We start from the raw sequence: 27,543 nt of genomic DNA on the forward strand, positions 1-27,543 counted from the left end.
ATCAAGAGTCTGATGCTTAACCGACTGCGCCACCCAGGCGTCCCATGTATTTTTAAAAAGACTAATGCAGTTATGGAAGAACAAATACTGAACTGTTAATATTGGGTGCCTGTGGGGGAAAGGAGTAGGATTGGCAGAGACACAGGCCTCTCTATTTTTGGCTTTTATATTTGAGCATCTCCCAGTGAAATTGTATTTAAATATTATATAATTTTTAACAGAAATCTATGAAGAATAAATCACACATCTGTCAGTTTCCTTTTCTTTTGTTCTAGTCATTTCTTCTCTGTACCATTCTATCATTGGACGGGCTTTCTGTGCAGTTTTACATATTTAAAAATAGAAGTGCTTTGATGAACAACCAAGGTCTCTTTAAATGACCATCCTGTATCTCCTATGGCATTATAATGGATTACTTGCATACTGAATGTGAATCTTTTTTTTTCCTACAGGTGATATCTTTAGCTGCCATGCAGTTGATAATCCCAAACCCCATTCAGAGCTTGAAATGCTCAGGCAATATGGACCAGATGTGCCTGAGCCCATCCTTCAGAAGCTCGTGGCTGCCTTTGGAGAACTGAGGAGTTTAGCTGACCAGGGGACTATTAATTATCCTTATTCTACCAGAGAAGTCGTCAACATAGTGAAACATTTACAGGTATGGCACGTGCCTGTGCATAAAGATTTAAAAGAAACCATCAGTCTTCTTTTCTTTTTTTTAGACTGCTTAATTTATACCAAGTCTTTTAATTTCTAAAATATAATACCAATTTAGGTGATATAATAAGAAGTGTTTGTAATCTAAATTTTAAATCTGGAAGACTGATGAACATTTTATGTTTAAGCCTTTGAATTGATGTAAGTGAAGGTCTGTGCCATGGCCATTACCAAGGAGCTAGGAAATTTGGTGGAGGTTTTTTGGGGGGTGAGGGAAGACAGGATGAGACAAGCAGGGAAACTTTACCACTATTTGACTTTATACAACAAGCATGAGGTATCTGAGTGAAAAATATTTTCATTTTGAAAACAAAAGATGTGAATATAGAAAACACAATAAGAACAGTATTTATTATATGCCTATAAATACTGTAAGAAAGTTTTATAAGATAGAATAAATGGGCAGGAGAATGTAATTCTTTGTAGCTGTGTACAATATATGGTCCACCTTCGTGAAGAAAACAAAAAACCCAGGTCAGGTCTACTTTTATAACAAATAATGGTCTCTAAGCTAAAAGTCACAACCCTAATGACTCTTGACCTCTGACCCATCCCCAACTCTCTAAGGAAAATCTAGAAAGGGAAATAAAAAGCTTTATTCTGCATATTAAAACCATGAAAAGTCCAGCTCAGACCCCAGTGCCTAAAGAAAATCAAGACACAGCCAACAAGGGACCCAGAGTGCACAACCAGTGTAAATGTAGCTGTTAGTAATATTTTTCTTTCCCTCTGCCATTTGGTTTCTTTATTCACTGTACTTTTTATATTCTTCTTCCCTTCTTTTCTTGCTCCTTTATCTATTCTTTCATTTATTCATAGACCTGTGACTTCTCTAAATACTTCTGTACAGATACTCAACACTTTGTTCTATCTATGTGAATAGCATTTTTTTTTTTTTTAATTTGGTCAATCTGCTACTCATTTTAAAGGCCGGAGGTTTCAGAAAGCAATGGAAGTCACCAAACAGGATCTGAGCACTGATTTAACATTTGAGAGAAAGAACTGTTCCCCTTCAAATTCTAATATTTATTCGAAAAGGAAAATACCAAGATCACAGCAAACATTAAAAAGAAAATGTATATATTACCTCCTATCTAATTATCTGACCAGGCTAGTAAACATCTGCTAAAGTTTATTTGATCATTATTGTTCTATCAGTTTTATAAATTTTTATAACACTGTATATTTTATCACATGTGTAATAAGGAAATTTTTTTTTAATACAGAAATTTCCCACGGAAGGTCTTTCCAGTGTGGTTCGGAATGTGTTTGACTTTGATTCCTACAACAACGAAATGAGGGAGATTTTGATTAACACTTTGCACAAACATGGAATACCTATTGGAGCAAAACCGACCAATGTGCATCTGGCAAAGGAGTAAGGCAAACTAATTATTGGTAAAATACTCTTGAGGGTTGCTGTTCTGATTCTTAAATAGTGACAATTCTGAATCTACTGTTACATGCTGCTAAACTGACCTGGTGTGGAAATTCCATGAGTAAACTTTTCAAATGTGTGTTGCTATTTGCTGACTGGATTTCAGTTAAATAGCATTATTTATAGGCCTGTAAATTGAGAATTTCAATTACTTTGAATATCCCATGAGTAGATGTAATGTAATCAAATAAAGGGAAATATTTGTTTCTTTAACAGTCTCTGTCCTTTTGTTGAATTACTATGACTCTCATTATTTCCTAGTCTAGTGCAAAATCATTGCACAAACATGGAAACTACTTAAAGGGCTGATATGTATTTAGTTAAGATGTTCTTATTTGTGTCACCATATATTTTTCTGTTATGATAGTTTTCTAAATTTATAATCATATTAACTGAAGAGAATGTTGGTTACTTATTTCAGCTCAGTGGATGAAAGAGGTAGTGAAAACAAGTGGGTTTGTTTCATGTAGGCCAGTTGCCTTTTATTTTGTAATTGTAGACTACATACTTAACCTTAGTAGAGAATTCTTGCAAATATGTTGTTTACCAGAATGATTGTTGATGTAGTTTACTAGTAATTAAGTCAGTGAAAATTCAACAGTTTTAGATACGTATCACTTAATTGATAATGCATTTAATGCCACCTTTGTCTGTAAAAAATAGTCAATTACCATAATTCTTAAGGGGCAATAATTACTTTTAAATTATTATTTAAATTTAGTCTCATACAGGAGGTACTCTCTACCCTCCTTAGAAAAAATTGTTAAATATAAATTGATGATTAGTCCATCTATACACACACACATATATACATTTACATCCTAAGTTTAAATATCATCCTTATTTATTTCTTCTTTGACGTTATTATAAAAACTTGTCAGGATAAGTACCAGTAAAAATAAGTGGTTAAAGCTTTAACAGTTTCTTCAAGGATTCTTAAAGAGAAACAAATATTTCCCTTTTGTGGTAAAAGCACAAGATGCAGTTATGTTTGAAATTATCAGTGAATTGGTTTATATTATTAATGAGTGAGTAAATTTTTCTTTTTGAAAAGAGTGATTTGGTGTCACTAATCACTAAGTTGCTGATTTTCTCTACAAACAATTTTCTCTAAACTATTGTTTTACTGATTGATTAGCAGTGTTTATAGGCATTTTGAAGCTCGTTTGCTAATTTAAAAGCATACCTTCTATGTTAGAGTTCAGGAAATTATCTTTAATATGGAAACCTCTGTAAGCACTCATGTTTTTTACTTCCCTTTTTATAAACTGGATCTTTTTTTTTTCAATTGGAAATAAGATGGGTTTGTTGTTGTTTTTTTACCACTAACAAATTTCTATAGAGTTCTGGCTTCATGGAAACGAGGCTTATGATTTTAAAATAACATCTTTTGTACACTTGTACAACTTGAAATAAAAATTAAAATAGACATCAGTTGGTAAGATCAATCAAAAGGAAATAGAGAGCATTTTAAGTTTCTAAGGAAGACAGATAAAATGATTTAACTTACGCATTACAGTTCTCACTTCTAAACTGAAAAAATTCTTCATGGCAAGTTAATTCCAACTCTAGTACTTGTGAGTGGAAACAGTATATTGAGCCTAGAAACGAGATGGTCATGCTCATGCCTGACATGGGGATGGAAACATCTAGCTGTCCACCCACTGCATGTAGCTAACAGTAGACTCAGAGATGTGGAGGATGAGTGGATTTTCCCTTGTGGTGGAGTTAGCAGTAGACCACAGTTTGACATTCACGGCATTGTTTCCACGTTGGTAAATTGCAGTGACTCAGGCAGCTCTAAAGTAGCTATGTCATTTTGTTGCCCTCTAACTGAAATCCACAGCTTCCATATGTCTGTTGCTACTGAACAGTCAGTCCTGTACGTTGATAGAGGAGAATGGTAAAGTGACGAAGCAATGGCCTGGGAGCTCAGCAGTTGCATATTCAACCTGTGTGGTTGGTCAGTGATGGAGAAACAGATTTTTGGCCTGTTGGTAAAATGAGGGCATTTTATTATAGACAGCATAACCATATAACTTATCTAATGAGTACATGTTTAACAATGGAAGGGGGTGCTGTTAATAATAGCTCTGTAAAAAGAGGTATAAAATAAGACTGTCCTAGTGAGGCTAGAATATAAGGTCCTTTTCATAAAGTTAATAAGGTTAGCTTTATTAATAAGATTCCTTCCTATTCTAACATCCTTTGCATTTTAACGTAATCTTATTTTTCTCTCGTTGGAAAAACAAAAACGAATAAGAAAGGAGTGATGCTAATGTTTTCTTTTTCTCTCTAGAGTAACACGCTGTTAATAGTAATCACATAGACCTCTGAAGATTTAAAGTTGTCCCCATGCAGTCTTATGATTTGCTTTGACTTTTCTAGACCTTTTGCTAAACCTCGTACTAATTCCCTAGACCTTTTGCTAAAGCTCATACTTCACTAGACTTTTTGCTAAACCAGCTCCTGCCCACCTCTGCATATATACTATGTCAGTGAAGAAGCTCCACAGTGGGTTTCTGTTCTGAAGAAAGAAAGACAAAATGTTTTACTTATTGTTAATATCCTTTTGCCCCAAATGAAAAATTCTTGCTACAGCCTCTTAATTTTCTTGTTCTCTAATCCAATCATAGTGTTTATTGGTTAGGACCAAAATTCCACTGAGTCCGAATAGTGTGTTCACATTCACATTCAAGTTGGGGATGGAAGAATAACTGGCCACCCACTGTATATAACTAAAAAGAGAGGTATGGCAGAAATTGTAGAAGAAGGAAGTTTTCACCTGGGCAGAGATGACACCAGACCACTGTTGTTACAGTCTTCTACAGCACCTTCTTCCTCAGCTGAAATCAGGATATACTTTGGCTGTTTGGTGGTGTCCAATTAGTGATCTTTAGTGAGTTCCCAGAAGAGAATGCTGTCACTTCCCCTTTTGTTCTCCTAAAGAGTGCAGTGATAGTACCTATGTCATGGGTCTCTGGACCTTCTTAAAAGGCCCAGTGTCACATTATGAGGTGAATATGACTTACCTTCTTTACTAAACCTTTGCTAAACCCACTACTTTTAGGCTGAGTCTTACCAGGTGGTTATTTTACCTAGCTCGGGCGTGCCATAATGCAGCTCTTCTTCCTGATCTACAACACACTCCCAATTCTTTTTTTTTTTTTTTTTCTGAAATTTATTGACAAATTGGTTTCTATACAACACCCAGTGCTCATCCCAAAAGGTGCCCTCCTCAATACCCATCACCCACCCTTCTCTCCCTCCCACCCCCCATCAACCCTCAGTTTGTTCTCAGTTTTTAACAGTCTCTTATGCTTTGGCTCTCTCCCACTCTAACCTCTTTTTTTTTTTTCCTTCCCCTCCCCCATGGGTTTCTGTTAAGTTTCTCAGGATCCACATAAGAGTGAAACCATATAGTATCTGTCCTTCTCTGTATGGCTTATTTCACTTAGCATCACACTCTCCAGTTCCATCCACGTTGCTACAAAAGGCCATATTTCATTTTTTCTCATTGCCACGTAGTATTCCATTGTGTATATAAACCACAATTTCTTTATCCATTCATCAGTTGATGGACATTTAGGCCCTTTCCATAATTTGGCTATTGTTGAGAGTGCTGCTATAAACATTGGGGTACAGGTGCCCCTATGCATCAGTACTCCTGTATCCCGTGGATAAATTCCTAGCAGTGCTATTGCTGGGTCATAGGGTAGGTCTATTTTTAATTTTCTGAGGAACCTCCACACTGCTTTCCAGAGCGGCTGCACCAATTTGCATTCCCACCAACAGTGCAAGAGGGTTCCCGTTTCTCCACATCCTCTCCAGCATCTATAGTCTCCTGATTTGTTCATTTTGGCCACTCTGACTGGCGTGAGGTGATACCTGAGTGTGGTTTTGATTTGTATTTCCCTGATAAGGAGCGACGCTGAACATCTTTTCATGTGCCTGTTGGCCATCCGGATGTCTTCTTTAGAGAAGTGTCTATTCATGTTTTCTGCCCATTTCTTCACTGGGTTATTTGTTTTTCGGGTGTGGAGTTTGGTGAGCTCTTTATAGATTTTGGATACTAGCCCTTTGTCCGATATGTCATTTGCGAATATCTTTTCCCATTCCGTTGGTTGCCTTTTAGTTTTGTTGGTTGTTTCCTTTGCTGTGCAGAAGCTTTTTATCTTCATAAGGTCCCAGTAATTCACTTTTGCTTTTAATTCCCTTGCCTTTGGGGATGTGTCGAGTAAGAGATTGCTACGGCTGAGGTCAGAGAGGTCTTTTCCTGCTTTCTCCTCTAAGGTTTTGATGGTTTCCTGTCTCACATTTAGGTCCTTTATCCATTTTGAGTTTATTTTTGTGAATGGTGTGAGAAAGTGGTCTAGTTTCAACCTTCTGCATGTTGCTGTCCAGTTCTCCCAGCACCATTTGTTAAAGAGGCTGTCTTTTTTCCATTGGATGTTCTTTCCTGCTTTGTCAAAGATGAGTTGGCCATACGTTAACACACTCCCAATTCTTAGTGCTGAGATCAGAATTGGCCACCTAGACTCCCACACTACATTGGCCTCTTCCCACTGGTACTTCCTGAGATTCTTTTTTACGGTTCCCTTTTCAGTTTCTAATATACGAGATAGGATAGGCCAAAGAGATGGCAAACACAGCCGAATAAGGAGGCACACTGGGAGAAATTTAGGCAGAGATAGGAAGATTTGGGTTAAAATCTGAGCTCTTTAAAAATAATCTGAGCTATTGAGTTTCAAATGTCGTTGGGGGGGGGGGGGGGCGGAAATGAGTGCCAACACACATAATTAGGTCCAAACATCCAACCAAAGACGTATTGATTATCTACTGTAGTAGAGACAGGTAATAAATTTCAAAGTAAAGTTTTCTTGTTTTTCCCTAAAATGAGCTTTTATTTCTGAAGTTTCTTTTATCTGAGAGTAAACATACAGCTAGTGCATTAGTTCTTCTTAATTTAAAAGTGTGTTTCAGAGCAATTTATGAACTCTAACATGCGGGGAAACATTTGTTTTAAAGGAAGAAAAAAAATCTTATTTTTTGTAACATAATTTTAAGTGACTTGTATAATATTTTATCTTAAATATATATGCCACTTTCAATTTGACATTTCTTAAGATGAGAGAATTGTCATTTCATAAATTCACAGGAGAGTATACTCTACCTGTGAACATCTTAATTAATAACAATAATGATGATGGTAATACAAGCAACTTATACATAACTACATGCCCAGCACATTCCCAAACAATCTTTTTACATGAATTTAGATAATCTTCATAACAAACCCATAATAGGTAATGTTTTATGTATACATATAATATTAGTATTACATTTTGTAGATGAGGAATTTAAGACACAGAAAGGTTATGTCTCTTGCCTAAGGTTAGAAAGCTAATTGGCAGTGGGGTTGGTGTTGGGGCACCTGGGTGGCTCAGTGGGTTAAGTGTCTGACATCAGCTCAGGTCATTATCTCACAGTTTGTGGGTTCAAGCCCCACGTCAGGCTCTGTGCTGACAGCTTAGAGTCTGGAGCCTGCTTCGGATTCTGTCTCCCTCTCTCTGTGCCCCTCCCGTGCTCGTGCTCTGTCTCTGTGTCTCTGTCTCTCTCTCTCTCTCTCAAAGATAAATAACATTAAAAAAAAAAGCTAATCAGGATTAGAGCTGTAATATAAAGACTAAAATAAGCACATTGATATGCAAATTATAGGTAATTTTAAATCAGTTACTCTTTGGATACTGAAAATTACTGAAATTGGTTTAAAAGGGCCTTAAGATTTGAGGTAAGCACCTTGGAATCATTATTGACTATGATGTCCTACATGTATAATGCACAAATTCTTCACAGAGTTATGGAAGATGCAGGTAGGGGGGAGGGGGCTGGCCCCCAATGATATTTCACAAAGAAAAATGAGTCAAAAAGTGGATTAACATAGACTTTTGGCATACAGAGATCATTTTAGAGACCTCTTCATTTCCCAGTTAAGTTTTCTCTTGGTTCTTTGTTGTTTTGTTTTGTTTTTTGACATAGTGAAGGATCATGAAATAAAACACTAGGTAATTCATTTAGAAAAATAAAAATAAATTTGAAAACTTTATTTGGCTGCCATATATAAAAAACATACTAGCCATTATCCTTTCCTGATTTGGAACACAAAACTAATTTATGAAATCTTCTCAAAGGTTGTGGTCATTTTTAAATAAATAAAACATTAGAGAAATTATCTCTACCCTCTAAAGTTATTGTTACGTGTTTTTCTCTCCCTGTCTTCCCTAGGAGACACACATCTACAAAATATTGAAATGATCATCCTCCTTACTCTAAATTCTTTGTCCTCAACTCTGTTGATTTCCTTTAAAAAATTTTTTTTAATGTTTATTTATTTTTGAGAGAGAAATAGAACGTGAGTTGGGAAGGGTCAGAGAGAGAGGGAGACACAGAATCCGAAGCAGGCTCCAGGCTCTGAGCTGTCGGCACAGAGCCCGACATGGGGCTCGAACCCACAAACCGTGAGATCATGACATGAGCTGAAGTCGGACACTCAACTGACTGAGCCACCCAGGCGCCCTGTTCATTTCTTTTTTAATGCTGCTTAATTTGTTCTTAAGCTAGCATCTTTTTTTCCAAAGTATTTATTGCCTATTTGTCACTGGCAAATTATAATCTACCAATCATTTATTTGTATTAGCCAAGTGGAATAAAAAACTTGAGGAGATTAGAAAGGTTTTATATGTAGGATTTCTTTATGATGCATTTACAAAATGAAAAATAATGTTCCATTCATTTTTAAAGTAAATTAGCAAAAAGGCAAAACACTTATAATTTCACCATCCAGAAATAACCATTGTTAAATCCTCCTAGATCTTTTCCTATGATTCTATGTGTTATTGCACTCACTGAGAAAATATTCTTTTCAGTTTTTTTCTTTTTTTTAATGTTTATTTATTTTTGAGAGAGAGAGCATGAGTTGGGGAGGTGTAGAGAGGGCCAGAGGATCTGAAGTAGGCTCTGTGCTGACAGCCGAGAACCTGATGCAGAGCTCAAACTCATAAGCCATGAATGAGATCATGAGCCGAAGTCAGACACTCAACCGACTGAACCACCTAGAAGCCCCTGAGTTGTTTGTTTGTTTTTCCTTAATAAAAGAGACATTGGACAATATGGGGATTCGTGGCACCAACACCAAGCATGCAGTCAAAAATCCACATATAACTTTTACTCCCTCTAAAACTTGACTATTAACAGCCTACTGTTGACCAGAAGACTTATCAGTAACATAAACAGTTGATTAACACATATTTTGTATGCTGTATGTATTATTACTGTATTCTTAAGATAAAGAAAGCTAGAGAAAAAATGTTCTTAAGAAAATCATAAGGAAGAAAAAATACATTTACAGCACTGTACTTACTGTATTCTTTGAAAAAAATCTGCCTGTAAGTTGGACCCATACATTTCAAACCCATATTGTTCAAGGGTCAACTGTATATCTATAATAAATTAGATTGAGAATGTATGACACTCCTCCCCCAATCCCACTCTTTCTCCATTCTTATTGTTTCTTGAGATTTTAGGCCTACTTATTCATTTATTCTAAGCTTAATGAACAAATTCATAAAGCATGTAAGATATTCTCATAGAGAATTGATATCAACAACTCTCTTTATGTATGTGTTTAAACATCATTATCCTGTTCAGATATATAAAAATGCTGTTGCCAGACAGACTGCCCCTCTAAAAGTGTTATGTGTGACTACACGTAAAAATTGTCCCATAGCTGGGGCACCTGGGTGGCTCAGTCAGTTAAGCATCCCACTCTTGATTCGGGCTCAGTCTCAGGTCACCATCACACAGTTTTGTGAGTTTGAGCCCCACGTCGGGCTCTATGCTGGCCCTGCAGAGCCTGCTTGGGATTCTCTCTCTCTCTCTCTCTCTCTCACTCTGCTCCTCCCCTGCTCATGTTCTCCCTGTCTGTCTCAGAATAAATAAGTAAACTTCAAAAAATTATTTTAAAAAAACTGTCTCAGAGCTGATGAAGAAACCCTATTGGAGTCTTGAATGACTCTTCTGATGTCCTATTGACACCTGTATTCTCTCTCTGCTTTCAAATGCTTAAATTTTTTTAATTTTATTTTTCAGGCAAAATAAAGTAACTTTGAATTAATAAAGTTTAGTTCCATATTAGCCAATATTTTTATTAAACTTCTTAAATAGGTTCACAGTTTAAACAAGTTAAAGATACCATTGTAGCTATTGATAGTAGTTGCCTTTGAGAGAGGCCCTGGAGTAGAGAAAAGAAGCTCTACTTTCTGTACCCTTTTAATATTCTAACATGTTTTTATTTTCTATATTTTATTTTTTAAATGTCCACCCACTATCTGAGCACTGGAATTTTGCATTTTGTTTTCTTATTTAAATAAAATAAGAATGATAAAGTAAAGGTCTTTTCTGAAATTGCTATATTTGGGGACCTTCGCCTCTGGTACAGCAAAGCTTATACCACACTGCAATGCCTACTCTAAGGGCAGAACATTGGCTCCCTTACCAATGGCAAAGGAGAAATCCAGTTAACTAGGCTTTTTTTTCAGTTTATTTATTTTGAGAGGGAGAGAGAGAGAGAGAGAGCAAGCGCACGAGCAGGGAAAGGGAAGTGAGAGAGAGAATCCCAAGAAGGCTCCACACCCAGCGCAGAGCCCGACATGGGGCTCAGACTCACAAACTGTGAGATCATGACCTAAGTCGAAATCAAGAGTCAGACGCTTAACCAACTGAGCCACCCAGGCGCCCAACCAAGCATTTCTATTGCATTTCCACACAGTATAAGTAAATTTATACATTGGTAGACATCAACATCAAGTGAGGATCAAGTGAGTATCAAGTGAGGAAAACACTTCTAAAGCAGCAGAAATAAAAACAGTTGTGTGCATTTGCAGACAGAACAGCTTCATCTATAGTGAATGTCTTTGAAAGAGTATTTGCCTAGAATTGGTTTCCTGCTTTAAAAACTTGTTCGGTGTAATTGGGACATCAATAGCAGTGGCTTCTGCTCTGACCACGACCAACCATGGGGTACCAGAGGCATCGAAGAGAACGTTCGAGCTGGGGCCTCTCTTTGGAGTAACTTCATTAGGTTTGTCTTTGAAACTAGGAATGATTATTAGTTTACTGTTTATCGCATTAAGACTCTCTTCAAGTTTTGTGGCTCACGTTCCATTTTCCAAACTATAATATGCTATCATTTTCTTTTCATGTCTTGGTTTTTACAAATGAGTACATAGTACTCATCATGGAGTTCTAAGGTGTGCAATTCCACTCTGCATGATGAGGGACTTCCGTTTCATAAAAGAGCTCTTACTTTTCAAAAATAATAAGATTTACATAATGACATTCCAGAACTATCATAAGCAAAAGATGGTATTAGATTTTATAGTTTCATAGCCCTTTGCCCTATATTCTCTTGGTATATTATTAAGGTAGCTTCACAGCCATTTCATTTGTTTTTAATTACTTTATGAAGGTACCGAAAAATTTTAAATATAACCAATCTGTATATAGAAATTGTCAAGAGCTATGAATCTTCTATCATACTTATCTTAAACAGTCTCACAGAACTATCCTTGGATTCCCTTAAGCATCTGTAAGTGGTATCTGTCATTTGGCTGCATAGACATCCCCAGTCCCTATCTATAACTAACTCTTCCCAATACACCTGCCAAAGTAGATTGCATCATCTGTTGAGGGTAATGTAGTCAGGATGCAACGGGGGAAGAATGAATGCTATGGTAGTTTGCATCTTGCCATTGAGATGAGAGATAAGTAGGTAAGTGAAGATGTTGACCCTTCTAATGCAGCCAAGCATTCACTTAGCAAACACTATTGAGCATTTATGTGGTAAACACTAGGTAGGGAGTCAGAATTAGAAAGGTGAATGAAGGAAGGCTTTACCTCTACCTTCAAGGAGGTCACAGTTGAATTGGAGAAGCACCCAAGTAAAGAGTGACTTGTGTTAGAGCCACACTAGAGAGAATCAGAGAGGTAGGTTTGCTGCCTTCTGCCCTTGGGGGGAGAGTCAGGGAGGATAACAAGGCTGAATGCTTAAGGGATTAAAGGAGAAGAAAACATTGCAAGCAGAGACACTTTTAAGAGGCCGTGGTGCATTTTGGAAACTGCAAGTAGTCTGGTGACTAAAACAAAGGGTTAAGTGAGGGCATGCCCCATGATGAGGCTAAAAAGGGAGAGAAGAGTCAGAGGGAATCCCAGAAGAATTTTAAGCCTGACAGTAGCATGGTCAAATTCATAGTCTCTTGGTTTGAAAGGCAGTCTCTTGGTTTGAAAGGCAGTGAAGGTGGCAGCAGGAAGACCTGTCGGGAAGCAGCTGCAGTAATCAATCTTAAGTGACAGTCAGGGAGGCCCTGCTGGTGGCAGTGGGAAGGAAGGGAGGCCCACGAGCAAGAGAGATTTCAGTGGCAGAACCGATGGGTTCCGAGTGCCAGAGAGTCAAGGATTCAAGTAAGATGTAAGCCTTGCCCTCAATGAATTAACAGTCTTGCGGTCTTTTTGTCAGAAATAACAGAGGTTTCTTGTGTATGGTGCGGGGGGAGGGTAGGAGGGGGTTAAGTTTCCAACTGGGAAAGATTCAAACCCAGTCATCATTCTTGATGTGGATAATTAGAAAAGGAAAGAACTTAAGGTTAGAAAATACTCAGATGTGGTTGGTAAAGCAGATGGCAGAAAAAAGCGAGGTTTTTGCAGTAAAATTTCATGAAAGAGGAGAGAAAGGAAAGCCAGGCCCCAGAACCGTAGTCAGGCAACTTCTGTGAGGAGAAGGAAAGCCAGAGATGTGTGGAGCAAGCTGACAATATCTGCTTTAGCACAGAGTGACGCTAGGCACCAGCTCTAAGACAGCACAGTGTCATTCTGGATCTGGGGGAGCATATTTGAGAATTGTCAGCCAAGAATAGTAGGGTTCCCCAAATCTTTTTCCATCTCATGCATCCAAATGAGTCATTTCAGTGACGTCAGTGGGACCTGGGTGGCTGAGGCGTATACGTCTAAGTTATAAAGTGGAAACCATCACGTCTAATGCAGAGCCACCCAAAGAAAGGAAAAGCATACACATATTTGTTGTGTGCACATCACTTACAATGAAACAAAGTTAATTTACCAGTAACATGTGAGATTATAGGGAAGGGAGATTCAGAAGCTTCTAGCAAACAAGGGAGGGTAACTGGGAATAGTAATACCCATTATCACCAATTTAAAGCGTTTTGAGGGTTTTTTTTTCTATTTTCTCTTTTTAAGTATGCTGACACTGTTTATTTTAATAAATATAAATATTTGCAAGAGACTCACTTCTGACCTTGCCCCCTAAAACTTTATTTTCTATCAGGCTGTAAACCTGAAAATTGCAAATTTCTATAAAACTGTACCCTAAGAGTTTCTAACAGTTCCAAATGTGCAAATTTCCATGGAAACACAGAAGAGCAAGAGATTTGTTCTGCCCAGAAAGAAATCTGGGCAAGAGATGCAAGGGGAAGTAATGTTTGAATTGGGCCTTAAGAATGAGAAGGATTTCATCAAAGAGGCAGTAACAGCGAGGAGTTCGGGGCAGAGGTAATGACCTCATGGAAGCATGAAAATGGGTAGCATGTTCAAGAAGAGCAAGTAGCAGTTCAAGGTGGCTAAGGCCTAAGTTGGCTGGAGAGTAAGAAGAAGGCATAGGAGCCAAACGTGGAAATACTTGTCAGGGTTATTCTATGAAAGGCTCTAGCAAACTCAGTTGGACAGTCGAACCTAATTTTTACCAGAGGTTAGATTTAAAACATTAGGAGTGAATGAGGACTGCTAAAATCGGAGCTGTTCTTTTTCTTTTCCGAGATGGTAGTAATTGATGAAGTTTGGGGAGTTGGCGGAACTACCCTGAGAGGTTCCACTATTCCCGTGAAAATTAGTAGTTGTTGTGGTAAGGAGATATTTTAGGAATTGTTGACAATAGGTACGTCAACAACTTTTAATTGCATAATGCCCCTAGAAAGATCCAAATCTTTTTCATGTGTTTCTTTCCGACTCCAGAAATAGTATTGGCAAATGTTCAGAGAAGGCAGAAATTTGCCAGAACATACTCTTCAAAACCCCAGCTCACCTCTTTATGGAAACAATCTTAGACAAATCGCTCGCGTGTCATTCAAACTGTATTACTCTGCTTTGGTGTCCATATGCATCATGTTATGAATTGTATGCATGCTTAGAAAGAAATTTTTTTTCTTTTTGTAACTTGCTCAAGTGCTATAATTTGATCTGAGTCATAATTTTGGTGTCCACCTTTCTTTTAGTTAAAACTTTTACTTCCAGGCCTTTATTAATACTTCCACAAGGGATTAAGAAACATCACAACATATGAATTGAAATACTTCATTGTTTTAAAAAACATAAATTCATGAATGACATTGAAGATAAAAAGTAATGCTATTTATAGGCCTTAAATTCATCCTCCTCCCCCTTCAAATCAAATCCAGACATCAGTCCAGCTAAGACTTTAATGGAGTTAAATAATACAAGTGTCAGGATCTTAAAATCATGGAAAGTATCATTGTCATTTCTGTCACATCAGTGTGGTTAGAGTTAGATGACAGATTTCAGTAATGAAATATAGGGCCTTTCGTTTAGAGTTAGGTCCAAATTAATGTTGGTTATGTTTCTAATTCCAAAGCTTGCTCATTCACCCAAATACAATGCTTCCCCTTTCTCCTGGCTATTAACTTATTGAAGGGGAAAGAGTTAGTAATAGATTTTTGCACAGCTTACTGAGAGTACTTAGTCATGAAAAATAAATGAGGCTTTGGTTTACCTCAGCTGGCCAGTCTGGGGCCCACAGGAAAAGACCTAGAACAACACTTCGTATTACCAAGGAGCAGGATGGATGGAGTCAGTTTGGTGTACAACTCCAGAACACCCCACATGTGTCTCTCTGTTATAGCTACTATTGCATTTGCAATTTTGTTGTGTGGTTCCAGAATCGTTTCTATATGGGGTACCTGAAGGTCCTTCCCATACCCTGCCAACCAGTTAGTGCTATATTTAGATGGAAACAGGCAGCCTGTAATTTCTGTATTAATGTAGAATGAGTTTGTAAGTTCAAACCAGATTTCATGAGTATCCCAGAAACTGTCCATAAAAACTGGAAGCTGAATAAAGTTACTTTTTCTCAAAGGGATGAAGTGTTTTTTTAAGCGTCTGTATTTTTTGTGAGATTATTAAGGGATATTCTAGATCCATTGTTTAGGGTAGATAGCAACCTGTCAACCAAGGATCATTTTGTAAAGCAATTGTCCACTTCTAATTAGATTTCAAGATGTGTAACTGTTTCTGTTGTCTTCAAAGAGCTAATTTGGGGATGTATTTAGAGTCTCTTTTTATAAGCTTTAATAAAGCACATACCTGTCTATGAGGGCACTGATTCTATTTGTAGGTATAGGTATTTTCACTCTGATTACTTTTAACTTCAGAGCACCAAGGTGATGCAAGACTATTGAATCTAACACTGAGGATTGCCTCTACTCACTCCAATGATCATCCAAGATTCCTCAGGCTGTGAGGAACTTGCAGATGACACCCGTCATTTCACAGAGGAGGAAATTAACACTCAGAGCAGTTAGCTGACTGTTCCCTCCCCGGGTTTGTAGAGCTGATTAATAAAAGAACTAGAACTAGAACCCGGGTCTCCTGCATTTTGTTACACTAAGTCTTCTAGGCCAGAGGGAAATTAGGTGTGTCGTTCCTGTTTTCTCCTTCTCTATTTGAAAATCTAACTCTCCTTTAGTGAACTGCCGAAAGCGAGTGAAGAATACTGTTTGTTCCCTAAACAAGAAGACAGAGATTCTAGTCTGCAAGATGTTTTCAGGATCTGCCCCTTTGACACAGAAATGTGTTTTTCTTACATTTAAAAGAGAGAGCACGAGAGCCACAGGGTGGATCAGTCAGTTAAGCATCTGACTCTCGGTTTTGGCTCAGGTCATGATCTCACGGTTTGTGAGTTCAAGCCCCACGTGGGGCCTGCCTGGGATTTCTCTCTCTCTCTTTTCTTCTGCCCCTCCCCAGCTTACTCTCTCTCTCTCTCTCTCAAAAAATAAACATAAAAAATTTTTTTAATAAAATAGAGAACACAATAACCGTAAATCCCGTAACTCAGTGCCCCTCCCACCTCATTTCCAGTTAAAACAGGGAAGTGGGTGACCAATCAGGATAATTGTCCAGACACTTAAAATGTTATTTGAGGTGATAGATAAATAAGCACATATGTCCTTTTGAGAGATTTATGTCATATGAATTAGAAGAATTTCACTGTAAATTTCTTTTTATTTTGTGTATATGTTAAACATTAGCATTTCAAAGGGACAAAGCATATTCCACCAGAATGTTTGGTTCTGTTATTTTATGTAAACAGTATCTGAGCCTTACATGGTCTTAGTATGCATATGGAAATATTGTGTATTTTACTGAAAATAAAATAATTTCTAAATATAAATCTATACCCTTTTAATGATTATCAAACTCATTCTGAGCATGCATTTTAACTTATAGCCATACATACATTATTTTTAAACAACTTCTTAACTGTGAATCATTTTTTGCTTTTCCTTACCACAGAATAAGAAATTTATAATAAATTAAATGACAAATTAATGGTTCTTTTTTTAAAGATTTGAAGAAAATATAGTATGATTAAAATGCAAAGGCTTTCTTCTCAAAAATTTGTCTGTGGTTTTATAGTTTAGCATTGCCATATTTTGACAAATCACTTTATTTAAAAGTCACTTTAAATAAAAAGGAATCTAAACACAGAATAATTCCATTAAAGTCAGGACAGTAACTCCCTTGGTGGAGGTAATGACCTGGATACACAGGTGTGTTCAGGGCTAAGTGACACATTTATATGAACATTTCTGTATGTATATTATACTTCAATTCAAAGTAGAAAAAAAGTTTAAAGAGCTAAAATACTCTCTGAGACTTGCCTTGTACAACTTACAAATATGTGATTGGTAGTTTCTTTACTGTTTATTATTTGATGCCAAATTTAAAAGAATAGACTAGAAGTGCCTGGGTGGCTCAGTTGGCTAAATGTCTGACTCTTGATTCAGCTCAGGTTATGATCCCATGGTTCATGAGTCTGAGTCCATCATCAGGCTCCGCTCTGATCATGCGGAACCTGCTTGGGATTCTCTCTCTCTCTTCATCTCTCTCTGCCCCTCCCCTGCTTGCACGCTATCTTTCTTTCTCAAATAAATAAACTTAAAAAAAAAAGAATAGACTAAAAATATGGTTGGATTGCTTCATTTTTTTCTTTAAATCCTTCCTGTACTCTGCTAGGAACTAAGATGTTAAATTGCTAAGTATTTTACCCATTCAAGGAAAAATATGTAAACCTTAATTATGTTTGTCATCAAGATAAAAACCAAATAGGACCTTAGCTTCTGAGTTTCAGAAATGTGAAGTCTTTTTTTTTTCACTTTTTATTTTAATTCTAGTTAGTTAACATACAGTGTTATATTAGTTTCAGGTGTACAATATAGTGATTCAACAATTCCATACATCACTTAGTGCTCATCATGACAAGTGCACTGCTTAATCCCCATCACCTATTTAGCCCATACCCCCATCCACCTCCCCTCTGGTAACCATCAGTTCTCTATAATTAAGAATCTGTTTCTTGATTTCTCCCCCTCTCTCTGCTTTTTCCCTTTGCTGATTTGTTTTGTTTCTTAAATTCCACATATGACTGAAATCATATGGTGTCTGTCTTTCTCTGACTGACTGAATTTCGATCAGCATTATGCTCTCTAGCTCCATCCATGTCATTGCAAAGGGCAAAAATGAAATCTTCCTCTTAAAGTATATTCCAAGTGTTGTATCATAGACTGTCTTAAAATAAAATATAATTCACTTGTAAGTAAAACATTCTTCAAATTTACTTGTATAATAGATGGGTTGGGTTTTTCCTATAACTCGGAAACAAGAAATGTTTACTTTTCAAATCATCCTTGACAGGTTGCCTCTGCCAGAGCAGACGTTCATGGGCTTCTGGACATTTGGTCAGTCAAGAAATGGAATGCAAAAACTGTTGTGTCCAGCAGTAACTCATCACATAGACGTAAAGGTTGACACCATCATTTCTTCATTCAAATACTGAATGTTACAACTTTTTCTATATGTTCCCTGGGGAAAACTCCATACAATCTCCAAAATAACTTGTTCTGAGGTTATTTTAGATTTAACTTCCACTCCAACTCTCAAGCCAGCCTGGCCTCTGAGGAACTCAGTGTAGGTCATTGTCAGTGACTAGTAGAATTCCTAAGAGCCAACATGAATTAGAGTCAGGTATGTTGTGTGTCCTCCTAAAAGAGTTACTCCATGATCCTTGTTTTCATGTAAAAAGGCAAAGGAAAGGAGTACCAGTGGTTACAACAGAAACTCCTTTAGGTATTCAAGCAGAAAGGGATTTACTGTGGGGAATTGGATGCTTGTAATATCATTGGAAAGGACAGAAGAAACAGAAGTCAAGGGGCCACCACTGGACTTTTAGTCTCAAGGTCAGTGTGTCTGCTTCTACTACCATACCTGCTGCTGGCAGCGACACGGCGAAGCAGGATCAGCAAACTTTTTCTGTAAAGAGCCAGATGGTTAATGTTTTAGGCCATACAGATTCTGTTGCAGCTACTCGACTGTGATAGAACAAAAGCAACCATAGGTAATAGGCTAACAGATGAATATGGCGGTGTTGTAGTCAGGTTTTATTTACAAAAGCAAGCAATGGCTTGCACTTGACCTGTGGGCCATTTAAGTGCATTTAATTGGCAGAACTGAAATCACATCCAGAACCCTTACTGCAAGGGAGTTTGAGGAATGTTGTTTTTAGATTTCCAGCTCCAGAGATGCAGACTAGATAGAAAGGGGCAGGATGGAGGGTGGCAGGGATGCCACAACAGTCACCATCTAACCCAGACATTTTTGATTAGTTAAGGACTGGGGGCACCTGGGTGGCTCAGTCAGTTAAGCATCCACTTCTGGATTTCAGCCGAGGTCATGATCTCACAGTTCGTGCTGACAGCGTGGAGCCTGCTAGGGATTTTCTCTCTCTGTCTCTCTGTACCCATCCCCTACTTGTGCACGTGCTCTCTTTCTTTCTTTCTCAATAAGTAAATAAACTTTTAAAAAAGGACTGTATGGCATGGGAATATTGAAAGTGTAGTTACATCTATATAATTCTTCTATATAGTTGTTTTCTCTAAGTACCAGCCCTAATATCAATAATATTATTAAATTAGATCCTCTGCTTATGTTTATATTGAATAATTTTCACTATGTGTATAATATTCTACCTTTTGTAAACAACAGTAGTTATCAGCAAGCTTTTATTTCAAGGACTGAAGTTTAGCCATTATATTCTATATAATGGTATAATAATCATTCTTTACAATGGAACTATATAAGGTCCTGATTCATGCATTTACAGATTATTTTCCTAGTTTGGACAGCCCCGGGTCCCAATACTTGGAGTTCAAACCTTGACCATTGTTTAGGAAGGAATAAAGTAATCAGAAATCCTATGGGGTTTTTCATCTGGTGTACCTTGTGAGTAAAAAGAAAAGAAAGTGAGAGGGGCGCCTGGGTGGCTCGGTCGGTTGAGTGTCCGACTTCGGCTCAGGTCATGATCTCACGGTCCGGTCCGTGAGTTCAAGCCCCGCGTCGGGCTCTGTGCTGACAGCTCAGAGCCTGGAGCCTGTTTCAGATTCTGTGTCTCCCTCTGTCTCTGCCTCTCCCCTGTTCATGCTCTGTCTCTCTCTGCCTCAAAAATAAATAAACGTTAAAAAAAAAAATTAAAAAAAAAAAAAAGAAAAGAAAGTGAGAAATTAAGATAGGACAATTGAAAGCATTTATAAATGCAAGTATATGGTATTATTATTGTTATAGGTACCATGGTAGTCAACAAAATAAGAAGAGGTATATCAAGATGTTGGGTATTTGAATTTAAATTTCATATTTTAGAAAAACTTCAGTTTTTCTACATTTTAGTAACTATCCAAATTCCTAACTCAGACAACTACTTTATTATAGGGTCCAGCACTTATAAACATACAGGAGTATCCAATAGAAAGATATGAAGAAAGATCCCAAACCTTTACTGAAGAATGTGCCTCCTGCAAATTACCATTGGATGAAATTAATTTAATCTGTGACATTGCTACGTCATGTGGTATGTCAATTTATTCTTTTGATTTTTCCTTCCTGTACTGACTTTTTTCTAGAAGAAGGATTGAAAGAATCTCTAGACATCAAAAAGTCTATGATAGACTCAGTAACTGTGTCATATTGGATTGGATAGTAATTATATGCAATTTAGGCCTAATTTCCTATAACAACCTAACAAAATACTATTGTGGAATCCACATAAGCACCGCTAAGTTTGTATGCGTATGTCTGTTTCTCATTACAACTGTAGCACAAAGTTAAACACACCCAGGCATGTGCTAAAAATAGAAGGGAACAAGAAAAAGAGAAACATTGGATTTGGGGGCTGGGATTCCAGTTTGATGATGGCGTGAACCACCAAAGCACGGCTGGAGTGCTTTGCAGTCATTACATTTATTTTAAAGAACGGCAAATGAAGGACGTGAATTTTTGGCATCTACATTTCTGGACTGCTGCCATTTCCTACTGACTCATACAGTGTGCCCTGGGTACTTTTTGGCAGAAGTTTTCAATCGAGGGCCGTTCCTAAGGTCCTATTAAACAGAGGTGATGACAGAAGAAAGGGAGAGAGTTTCTAACTTGCCTAGGATGGGGATTGTTGAGGGGAAAATTCAGAAGCAAGTTTTTGTTATCTAAGTTCTATGAATATTATTTATTCCCAAAATCAGCTTTGTGGAATAAAAATATATGCTTTAAAAATATACAAGGTTTTGGGGCACCTGGGTGCCTCAGTCAGTTAAGGGTCTGACTCAGTTTCAGCTCAGGTCATGATCTCAGGATTCACCAGTTTGAGTCCCACATCGGGCTCTGCGCTGACAACCGGCTTGGGATCCTCTCTCTCTGCTTCTCCACCCCACCCCCATCAAAATAAGTAAAATGAGGGCAAAAAATTATATATATATATATATATATATATATATATATACACACACACACACACACACACACACACATATATGCACATATATGTATGTGTATATACACACACATATATATACGTGTATATACACATATATATGTGTGTGTGTATATACGTGTGTGTGTGTATATATATATATATATATATATATACACATATACACAGGGGTTTTTGGTAACAGACAGGTGCTCTTATGAAGATATTTTACATTCACCAGTAGCGAATAAATACAGATTTTATGTATAAAGCTTGAACTTTGGCCCTTGTCCCATCTTTCAGAATTTGAAATAAGTATGCTGTGATCCTCTGCCCCATGCCAGTGAGAGGCATCGCTAACCAGGAGCGCTTTTCTGGTTAAACCTTGTCCTGGCCTCATGGTTCTCAGAACAACATTCCAGGCAGCTGCCGTCAGTCAGAATTGGCCCATAAAAATAATGCTGCCCTTTCTGTAATTGAACTCTCTGTTTCAGTATTGTCCACTTATGCAAACTGAGTTTTAATTGTTTTTTGTTTCTTTGTTTTTATACCTCTTCTGTATTTTTGGGAGAAAAGAGCATTTTGGGAGGTTAGAATTAAAGTTAATTGATATATATACATAACGTATGTATATCCTAATCAATCCATCATGGTTTGTCCACTGAGTTCCAGCTGTGTGCTCAGTCTCATGATTCAGATTTCACTGGACCTCTTGACCAGTCAGAAAATCTACTGCAGATCACACAGTCAACACCTTTTTGTCATTACAGAAAATGAGGAAAATACCCTCTATGTAGTTGCATGCAATCCCATCACCTTATACTTTCTGAACATGACGGGGAAAAGTGGCTACATGGTGGACCTCTCTGACCTCTTCCCAAGAATGGCCAGTAGAATTTGGCACCCATTTGTGACAGTGGCACCGCTGGGAAATCCCCTCAAGGGTCAAGTGGTTCTCCACGAGCAGCAGGTAAGGCATCCTGGGCTACTCACATGGTACAATTACGCCAAGAGTAAGCTGTGTGAAGAAAAAGGCAAAGATGATTCGCAACCTACAAGTGAAAATACATGCTTTCATAAACATCAGGGAGGGATCAGAGCTGTGTTTTGTCAGTACCACAAAGGCAGGCTAATATCTTCTCTGCGGAGACTTCAACATGACCTATAATTCTGGAAGCATGTAAATTAGGGTTTCTCAACCTCAGCACTAATGACATTTGAGGCCGGATAATTCTTTGTTGTGAAACTTGCATTCTCTCTGGGGAGACAGACCATAAAGTAAGCCAACAAATAAATATGCTGGTTTCAGGCGGTGATAAGTGCTGTATAGAAACGAGACAATGTCCTGGGGAGTGATAGGGGTGGGGGAGGAGGAAGTGGAAGGTGGAAGTAACAGTATGAAGGGGTGCTCCCCTTAGGAGATGCATTTTATTTGAAACCTGAATGACATTCTTAATGTAGACACAGCCACAAACATATAGTGAATGGACTTGTCTTGGTCTTGTTTGGGCTACTCTAACACAAGTAGCATAGACTAGGGAGCTTATAAACAACAGAAATTTATTTCTCACAGTTCTGGAGGCTGGGACATCCAAGATCAAGAATAAGCAAATCTGGATCTGGTGTCTGGTGAGAACCCACTTGCTAGATAGCTGTCTGTTCATTGTAACCTCACGGGGCAGAAAGAGCGAGGGAGGGATCGCATTGGTGTCTCATTTATGAGACGACTGATCCCATTCAGGAGGACTCCACCCTAATGACCTAATCACCTCCCATAGACCCCTACCTCCTAGTAATCCTAAATGCCAGGGTTTAGGATTTCAACATATGAATTTTGGGAGGACATAAACCTTCCGTTCACTGCACGATGACACTGAACTCCTTTGGTATGTAATGAAGCTCAAGTTTTAACCATCACTACTAGTGTAAGATAGCACTGATGAAAAGTACAGGTGTTTAGAGTCAAGCTTAAAATAATTCCAGGGGCGCCTGGGTAGCTCAGTCGGTTAAGTGTCTGACTTTGGCTCAGGCCATCATCTCACGCTTCGTGGGTTCAAGCCCTGGGTGGAGATCTGTGCTGACAGCCCAGAGCCTGGAGCCTGTTCGGATTCTGTGTCTCCCTCCCTCTCTGCCCCTCCCTGCTCATGCTCTGTCTCTCTCTGTCTCTCAAAAATAAATAATAAAAAACACTAATTTAAAAAAAATAATAATTCCAAATAGAAGGTATAGATCAAAAAGCAGGCTGTGTCTCAATTAGTGAGAATTCTGAAGGTCTAAGTTAATCTGTACCATACCAATAGAAAGGAGTGTAATGTTTTTGCATGCTTATTATCCACCTAGTATCTACCAAATACCATAGTATTCATTCAAGCATATTATTCATTCAACAAATTATATCATGTGCCTATTACTGGGGATGCTGCAGCAAAGAAAACAACAATAATTTTTGTCCTGAAAAGCTTACATTGTGGTACAGAAAGACAGACAATGAGCAAAAGAAGTAAATTATATCTCAAGCTAGAAGAGGAGAAGCAAGGCTGGCAGGAAGATTGCCATTCAAAGTAGGGTAGATGGGCAGGGATCGCCTAACTGAGGAAGGGATATTTAAGCAAAGGCTTGAGGGACGTGCGGGGGAAAACAGATATCTAAAATAAGGGCGTTCCAGGCAGAGGCCCAGAGGCTGGAGCATGCTTTTGTTCCATCGTTAAAGAAGTGTGATGGGGAAGATTGAGCAAGGGGGAGAGCATAAGGAGGTGAGATCACAGGTTACTCAGCTAGTTGGAGCAGGGACGTGGTGCAGGGAGTGAGGAAGCAGACTGTGCAGAGCCTCATAGACCATTGTAATGTCCTGGGCCCTGACTGTGGGTGGAAGAGGAAGGTGTTAGAGCATCTCAAGCAGAGGAGTAGCGTGACCTAACTTATATATTTAAAAGATTTCTCTGGCTCCTCTGCAGCAAATAGTCTGTAGGTGGTAAGGCAGAATGAAGGAGACTAGTAAAGAAATTTTTGCAGTGATCCAGCAAGAGGTAATTGCAGTTTAGAGTATGGAGGTTGTAAGTAACGATGGGTTCTGGATATATTTTGAAGGTAGAACCAACAGGATTTCCTAACAGATCAGATGCATGGGGTGAGAGAGGATGGAGCTAATTAAGGGCAACTTCAAAGTCTAGGGCATGAGCAACTGAAAGAACAGAGGCGCCATCAACTGAGATGAGGAATTGATTTGGGAGGGGGTAGACCTTTGATTAAATGTGAGATGCCTGTTAGACATCCCAGTAGATGAGCCTGGAGTTCAGGGGAGAGATCAGAACATTTGGGAGTCTTGGCATGTAATGTTACTGAAAACCACGAGGCTGAAAGAGGTCACCAAGAGAGTGAGTGTGGGCAGAGAAGTCCAAGCCCTGGGGCAATGAAATATTAAGAAATCAGGGAGATACAGGAGAATCAACCAAGGGGATTGACGATGAGTGGCCAGTGAAGTAGGTGGACAGGGCAGGGAGTGTGGTATCCCAGAAGGCTAAGTGATGAGCCTCGCAAACAGAAGGAGCAGTTATTAAATGTTGGCAGTGTGCCAAATGAAAGATTACATACATCATCCCATGCTATTCTTCCAGTAGCCCACTGAGATACCCGTCAGCCAGATTTACATTTGAGAGAATGGAGGCTCAGAGAGTTTCAATAACCTGCCCGGTAGCTACATAATGAACTGAGTTTCAAACCAGATTGGATTGGCCCCCCCAGAATTAAATTCCATCCACCATCTCACTCACTATAGCTACTTGGGGAAAAGAATAGTGTGAAAAATTAAAAAGTATTCATAATAGGAAAATATTAAAGAAATGCAGTGTTGCTATTTACGAATACTTAAAGTCACTAGGAGAACAAAGTGTTACCAAGAAACAATACTTTTAGACTGTGTCTAATCAAGAGGAAATGTTGCATAAATAACATGTCAGTGTTTCACTGAGTAAATAAGTCAACTTTAACTTTAGGCCTTGCGTAAATAATTATCATGAATTCTGAGTTAAATTTTTTCAGGTTTTCACTTTTTTTTTTCATTTTCACTTTCTCCTGCAAGGAGAATTTATAAATATCCATATATTGCTTATAAAAGTTTGTATCCATGACATGGAATAAGGGTTTTGCTTTATATGTTCTTTTTTTTTTTTTTCAGTTTATGTATTTTGAGAGAGACAGAGAGAGAGAGAGAGAGAGAGAGAGAGAGAGAGACCATGAGCATGAGCAGGGGAGGGGCAGAGAGAGAATTCCAAGCAGTCCCTGCACTGTCAGTGCAGAGCCCAACGTGGGGTTTGCACTCACAAACTGAGATCATGACCTGAGCCAAAACCAAAAGAGGGATGCTTAACCGACTGAGCCACCCAAGCACCCCTTGTGTTATAGGTTTCTAATAAAATATCAGTGGCATTGAATTGAATTCTACAATGAGAAGAATCTGTCATAAAAAACACATGCTATCTTGGTGATTTTTAATTCAGCAAGCCAATTGAGTAAGAATCTAAATTTGGAGTATTTATTCAAACAATCCTGCCAGATTTTTATTTTCTCAGAAGATCCAATTATTTGGCAACATTGCTGATTAATACTCTGTTCAGCATTTTACAACTGTCGTGGCCAGACTGTCAACTTCCATGGCCAGCACTTTGTCTCCTGACATTCTGACTTGTCCCTTTGACCACAGCCTGAACAGTTTTCTAGAAAGCTACCTCAGCACCCTGAGAAGGCATGCCTAGCTTGTAGGAGGAATATTCCCACTGTACCCTCTGAACTGACTCTTCTTTTCCCAAAGAGGGTATCTTAGCCATCATATTAAAACCGTGTTAGGAGGTAAGACCTCTTTAGTTTCAAATGAACAGCATGCGTCTGTAAAATTGGACAAATGATAAATAATTCTAATCAAATAACAAATGTGTGCACTGCCATCAGTTCCTCCTTCCCCATCCTGCCCTCACTGAGAGCAGAGCTAAAATATTGCAGAGAATCACTGCCATTAATTCCACTATCCCTTGTCTAAAGCTTGCTATGGATTAATTTCCCTGGTTAAAGAAGTTGTTCAAAGCTTCCTCGCTAAAATAAAATCTTAAGTGAGGAAAGGGAAACTTGGCCATGCCTAAAAATAAAGACCCTCCACCCTTCCCCCTCTCCTGCCATGAGATTACTTATTACATCTGTACGAAGTTTAGAATTTCAGACTTTAGGACATTGAGGTCATCCAGAGGTTACTTTTCTCCCAGTCAGATACAAACATAATAAAATTGCTCACTTCTTCTCCCTGCCCCCCTTAAAGGAGCACCAAAGCCACAGTTACATGTACTCATGTGTGACGCAAAATTCTATTTTTAAACTCAGAATATATCATTAGTCATTTACAGAAGGAAACCATTAACATCCAAAAGGATGGACCAACAGAACTCCTTCATGTTGCCAATTGTTTCTAAAACTAATTCTAAGTCCAACGATGGCTGCAAATACATATATGCTTTCTGTCGTTCAGAAAGGCACAGGTTTTCAATTTGCTTATGCCAAGTTATGAGTATATAAGTATTAGACCCTAAAAAGGAAGAAAAATGCAAAACCATACTTATTTTTCTGCTTAATTGTATCTGTTTAATCATCTGCTTATTCTTCTGCTTAATTATATTTTGGAATCAAACATTATTTTTAGAACTTTCTTTTGCTTAGAAAAGTTAATATTATCCCAAACTGCTAAAGCGCTAAGAATTCATGTTAATGTTGTTCATATTTATCATACAAGAAAGAGTTCTCCTTTAAAAAAATACTTCCAAGGGGCGCCTGGGTGGTTCAGTCGGTTAAGTATCCGACTTCATCTCAGGTCATGGTCTCGCGGTCCATGGGTTCAAGCCCCGCGTCGGGCTCTGTGCTGACATCTCAGAGCCTGGAGCCTGCTTCGGATTCTGTGTCTCCCTCTCTCTCTGACCCTTCCTCATTCATGCTCTGTCTCTCTCTGTCTCAAAAATAAATATTAAAAAATAAATAAAATAAATAAAATAAAATAAAATAAAATAAAATAAAAATACTTCCTCAAAAAAAAGATTTAATGTAGAATGGAATAAGACTGTCACTTTTTAATTTGTTAATTAATACATTTTCTTAAGTAACTTTAAGGTACTTTAAGGTACTGCCATCCTTTTCAAACTTTCAAAGGCCAGAAATAATACCTCTCGTATGAAATGATTTTAAAAAGAATATCTGTAAC

At 38.1% G+C, this 27,543-nt stretch overlaps 1 protein-coding gene across 1 annotated transcript in view; it reads left to right on the plus strand.

Annotated features, from left to right (window-relative positions):
• The window catches only part of VWA8 (von Willebrand factor A domain containing 8), a 366,373-nt gene that overhangs the window by 219,416 nt on the left and 119,414 nt on the right, over nt 1-27,543 (plus strand). The window contains exons 25-29 of the mRNA XM_043579664.1: nt 453-658; nt 1,944-2,095; nt 18,212-18,320; nt 20,279-20,417; nt 22,079-22,278. Of these exons, the coding sequence (XP_043435599.1) occupies nt 453-658; nt 1,944-2,095; nt 18,212-18,320; nt 20,279-20,417; nt 22,079-22,278 (806 nt within the window). The remainder of the gene's footprint in view (nt 1-452; nt 659-1,943; nt 2,096-18,211; nt 18,321-20,278; nt 20,418-22,078; nt 22,279-27,543) is intronic.

This window comes from Prionailurus bengalensis, chromosome A1, assembly GCF_016509475.1.
Source record: "Prionailurus bengalensis isolate Pbe53 chromosome A1, Fcat_Pben_1.1_paternal_pri, whole genome shotgun sequence".
Taxonomy (NCBI): domain Eukaryota; kingdom Metazoa; phylum Chordata; class Mammalia; order Carnivora; family Felidae; genus Prionailurus; species Prionailurus bengalensis.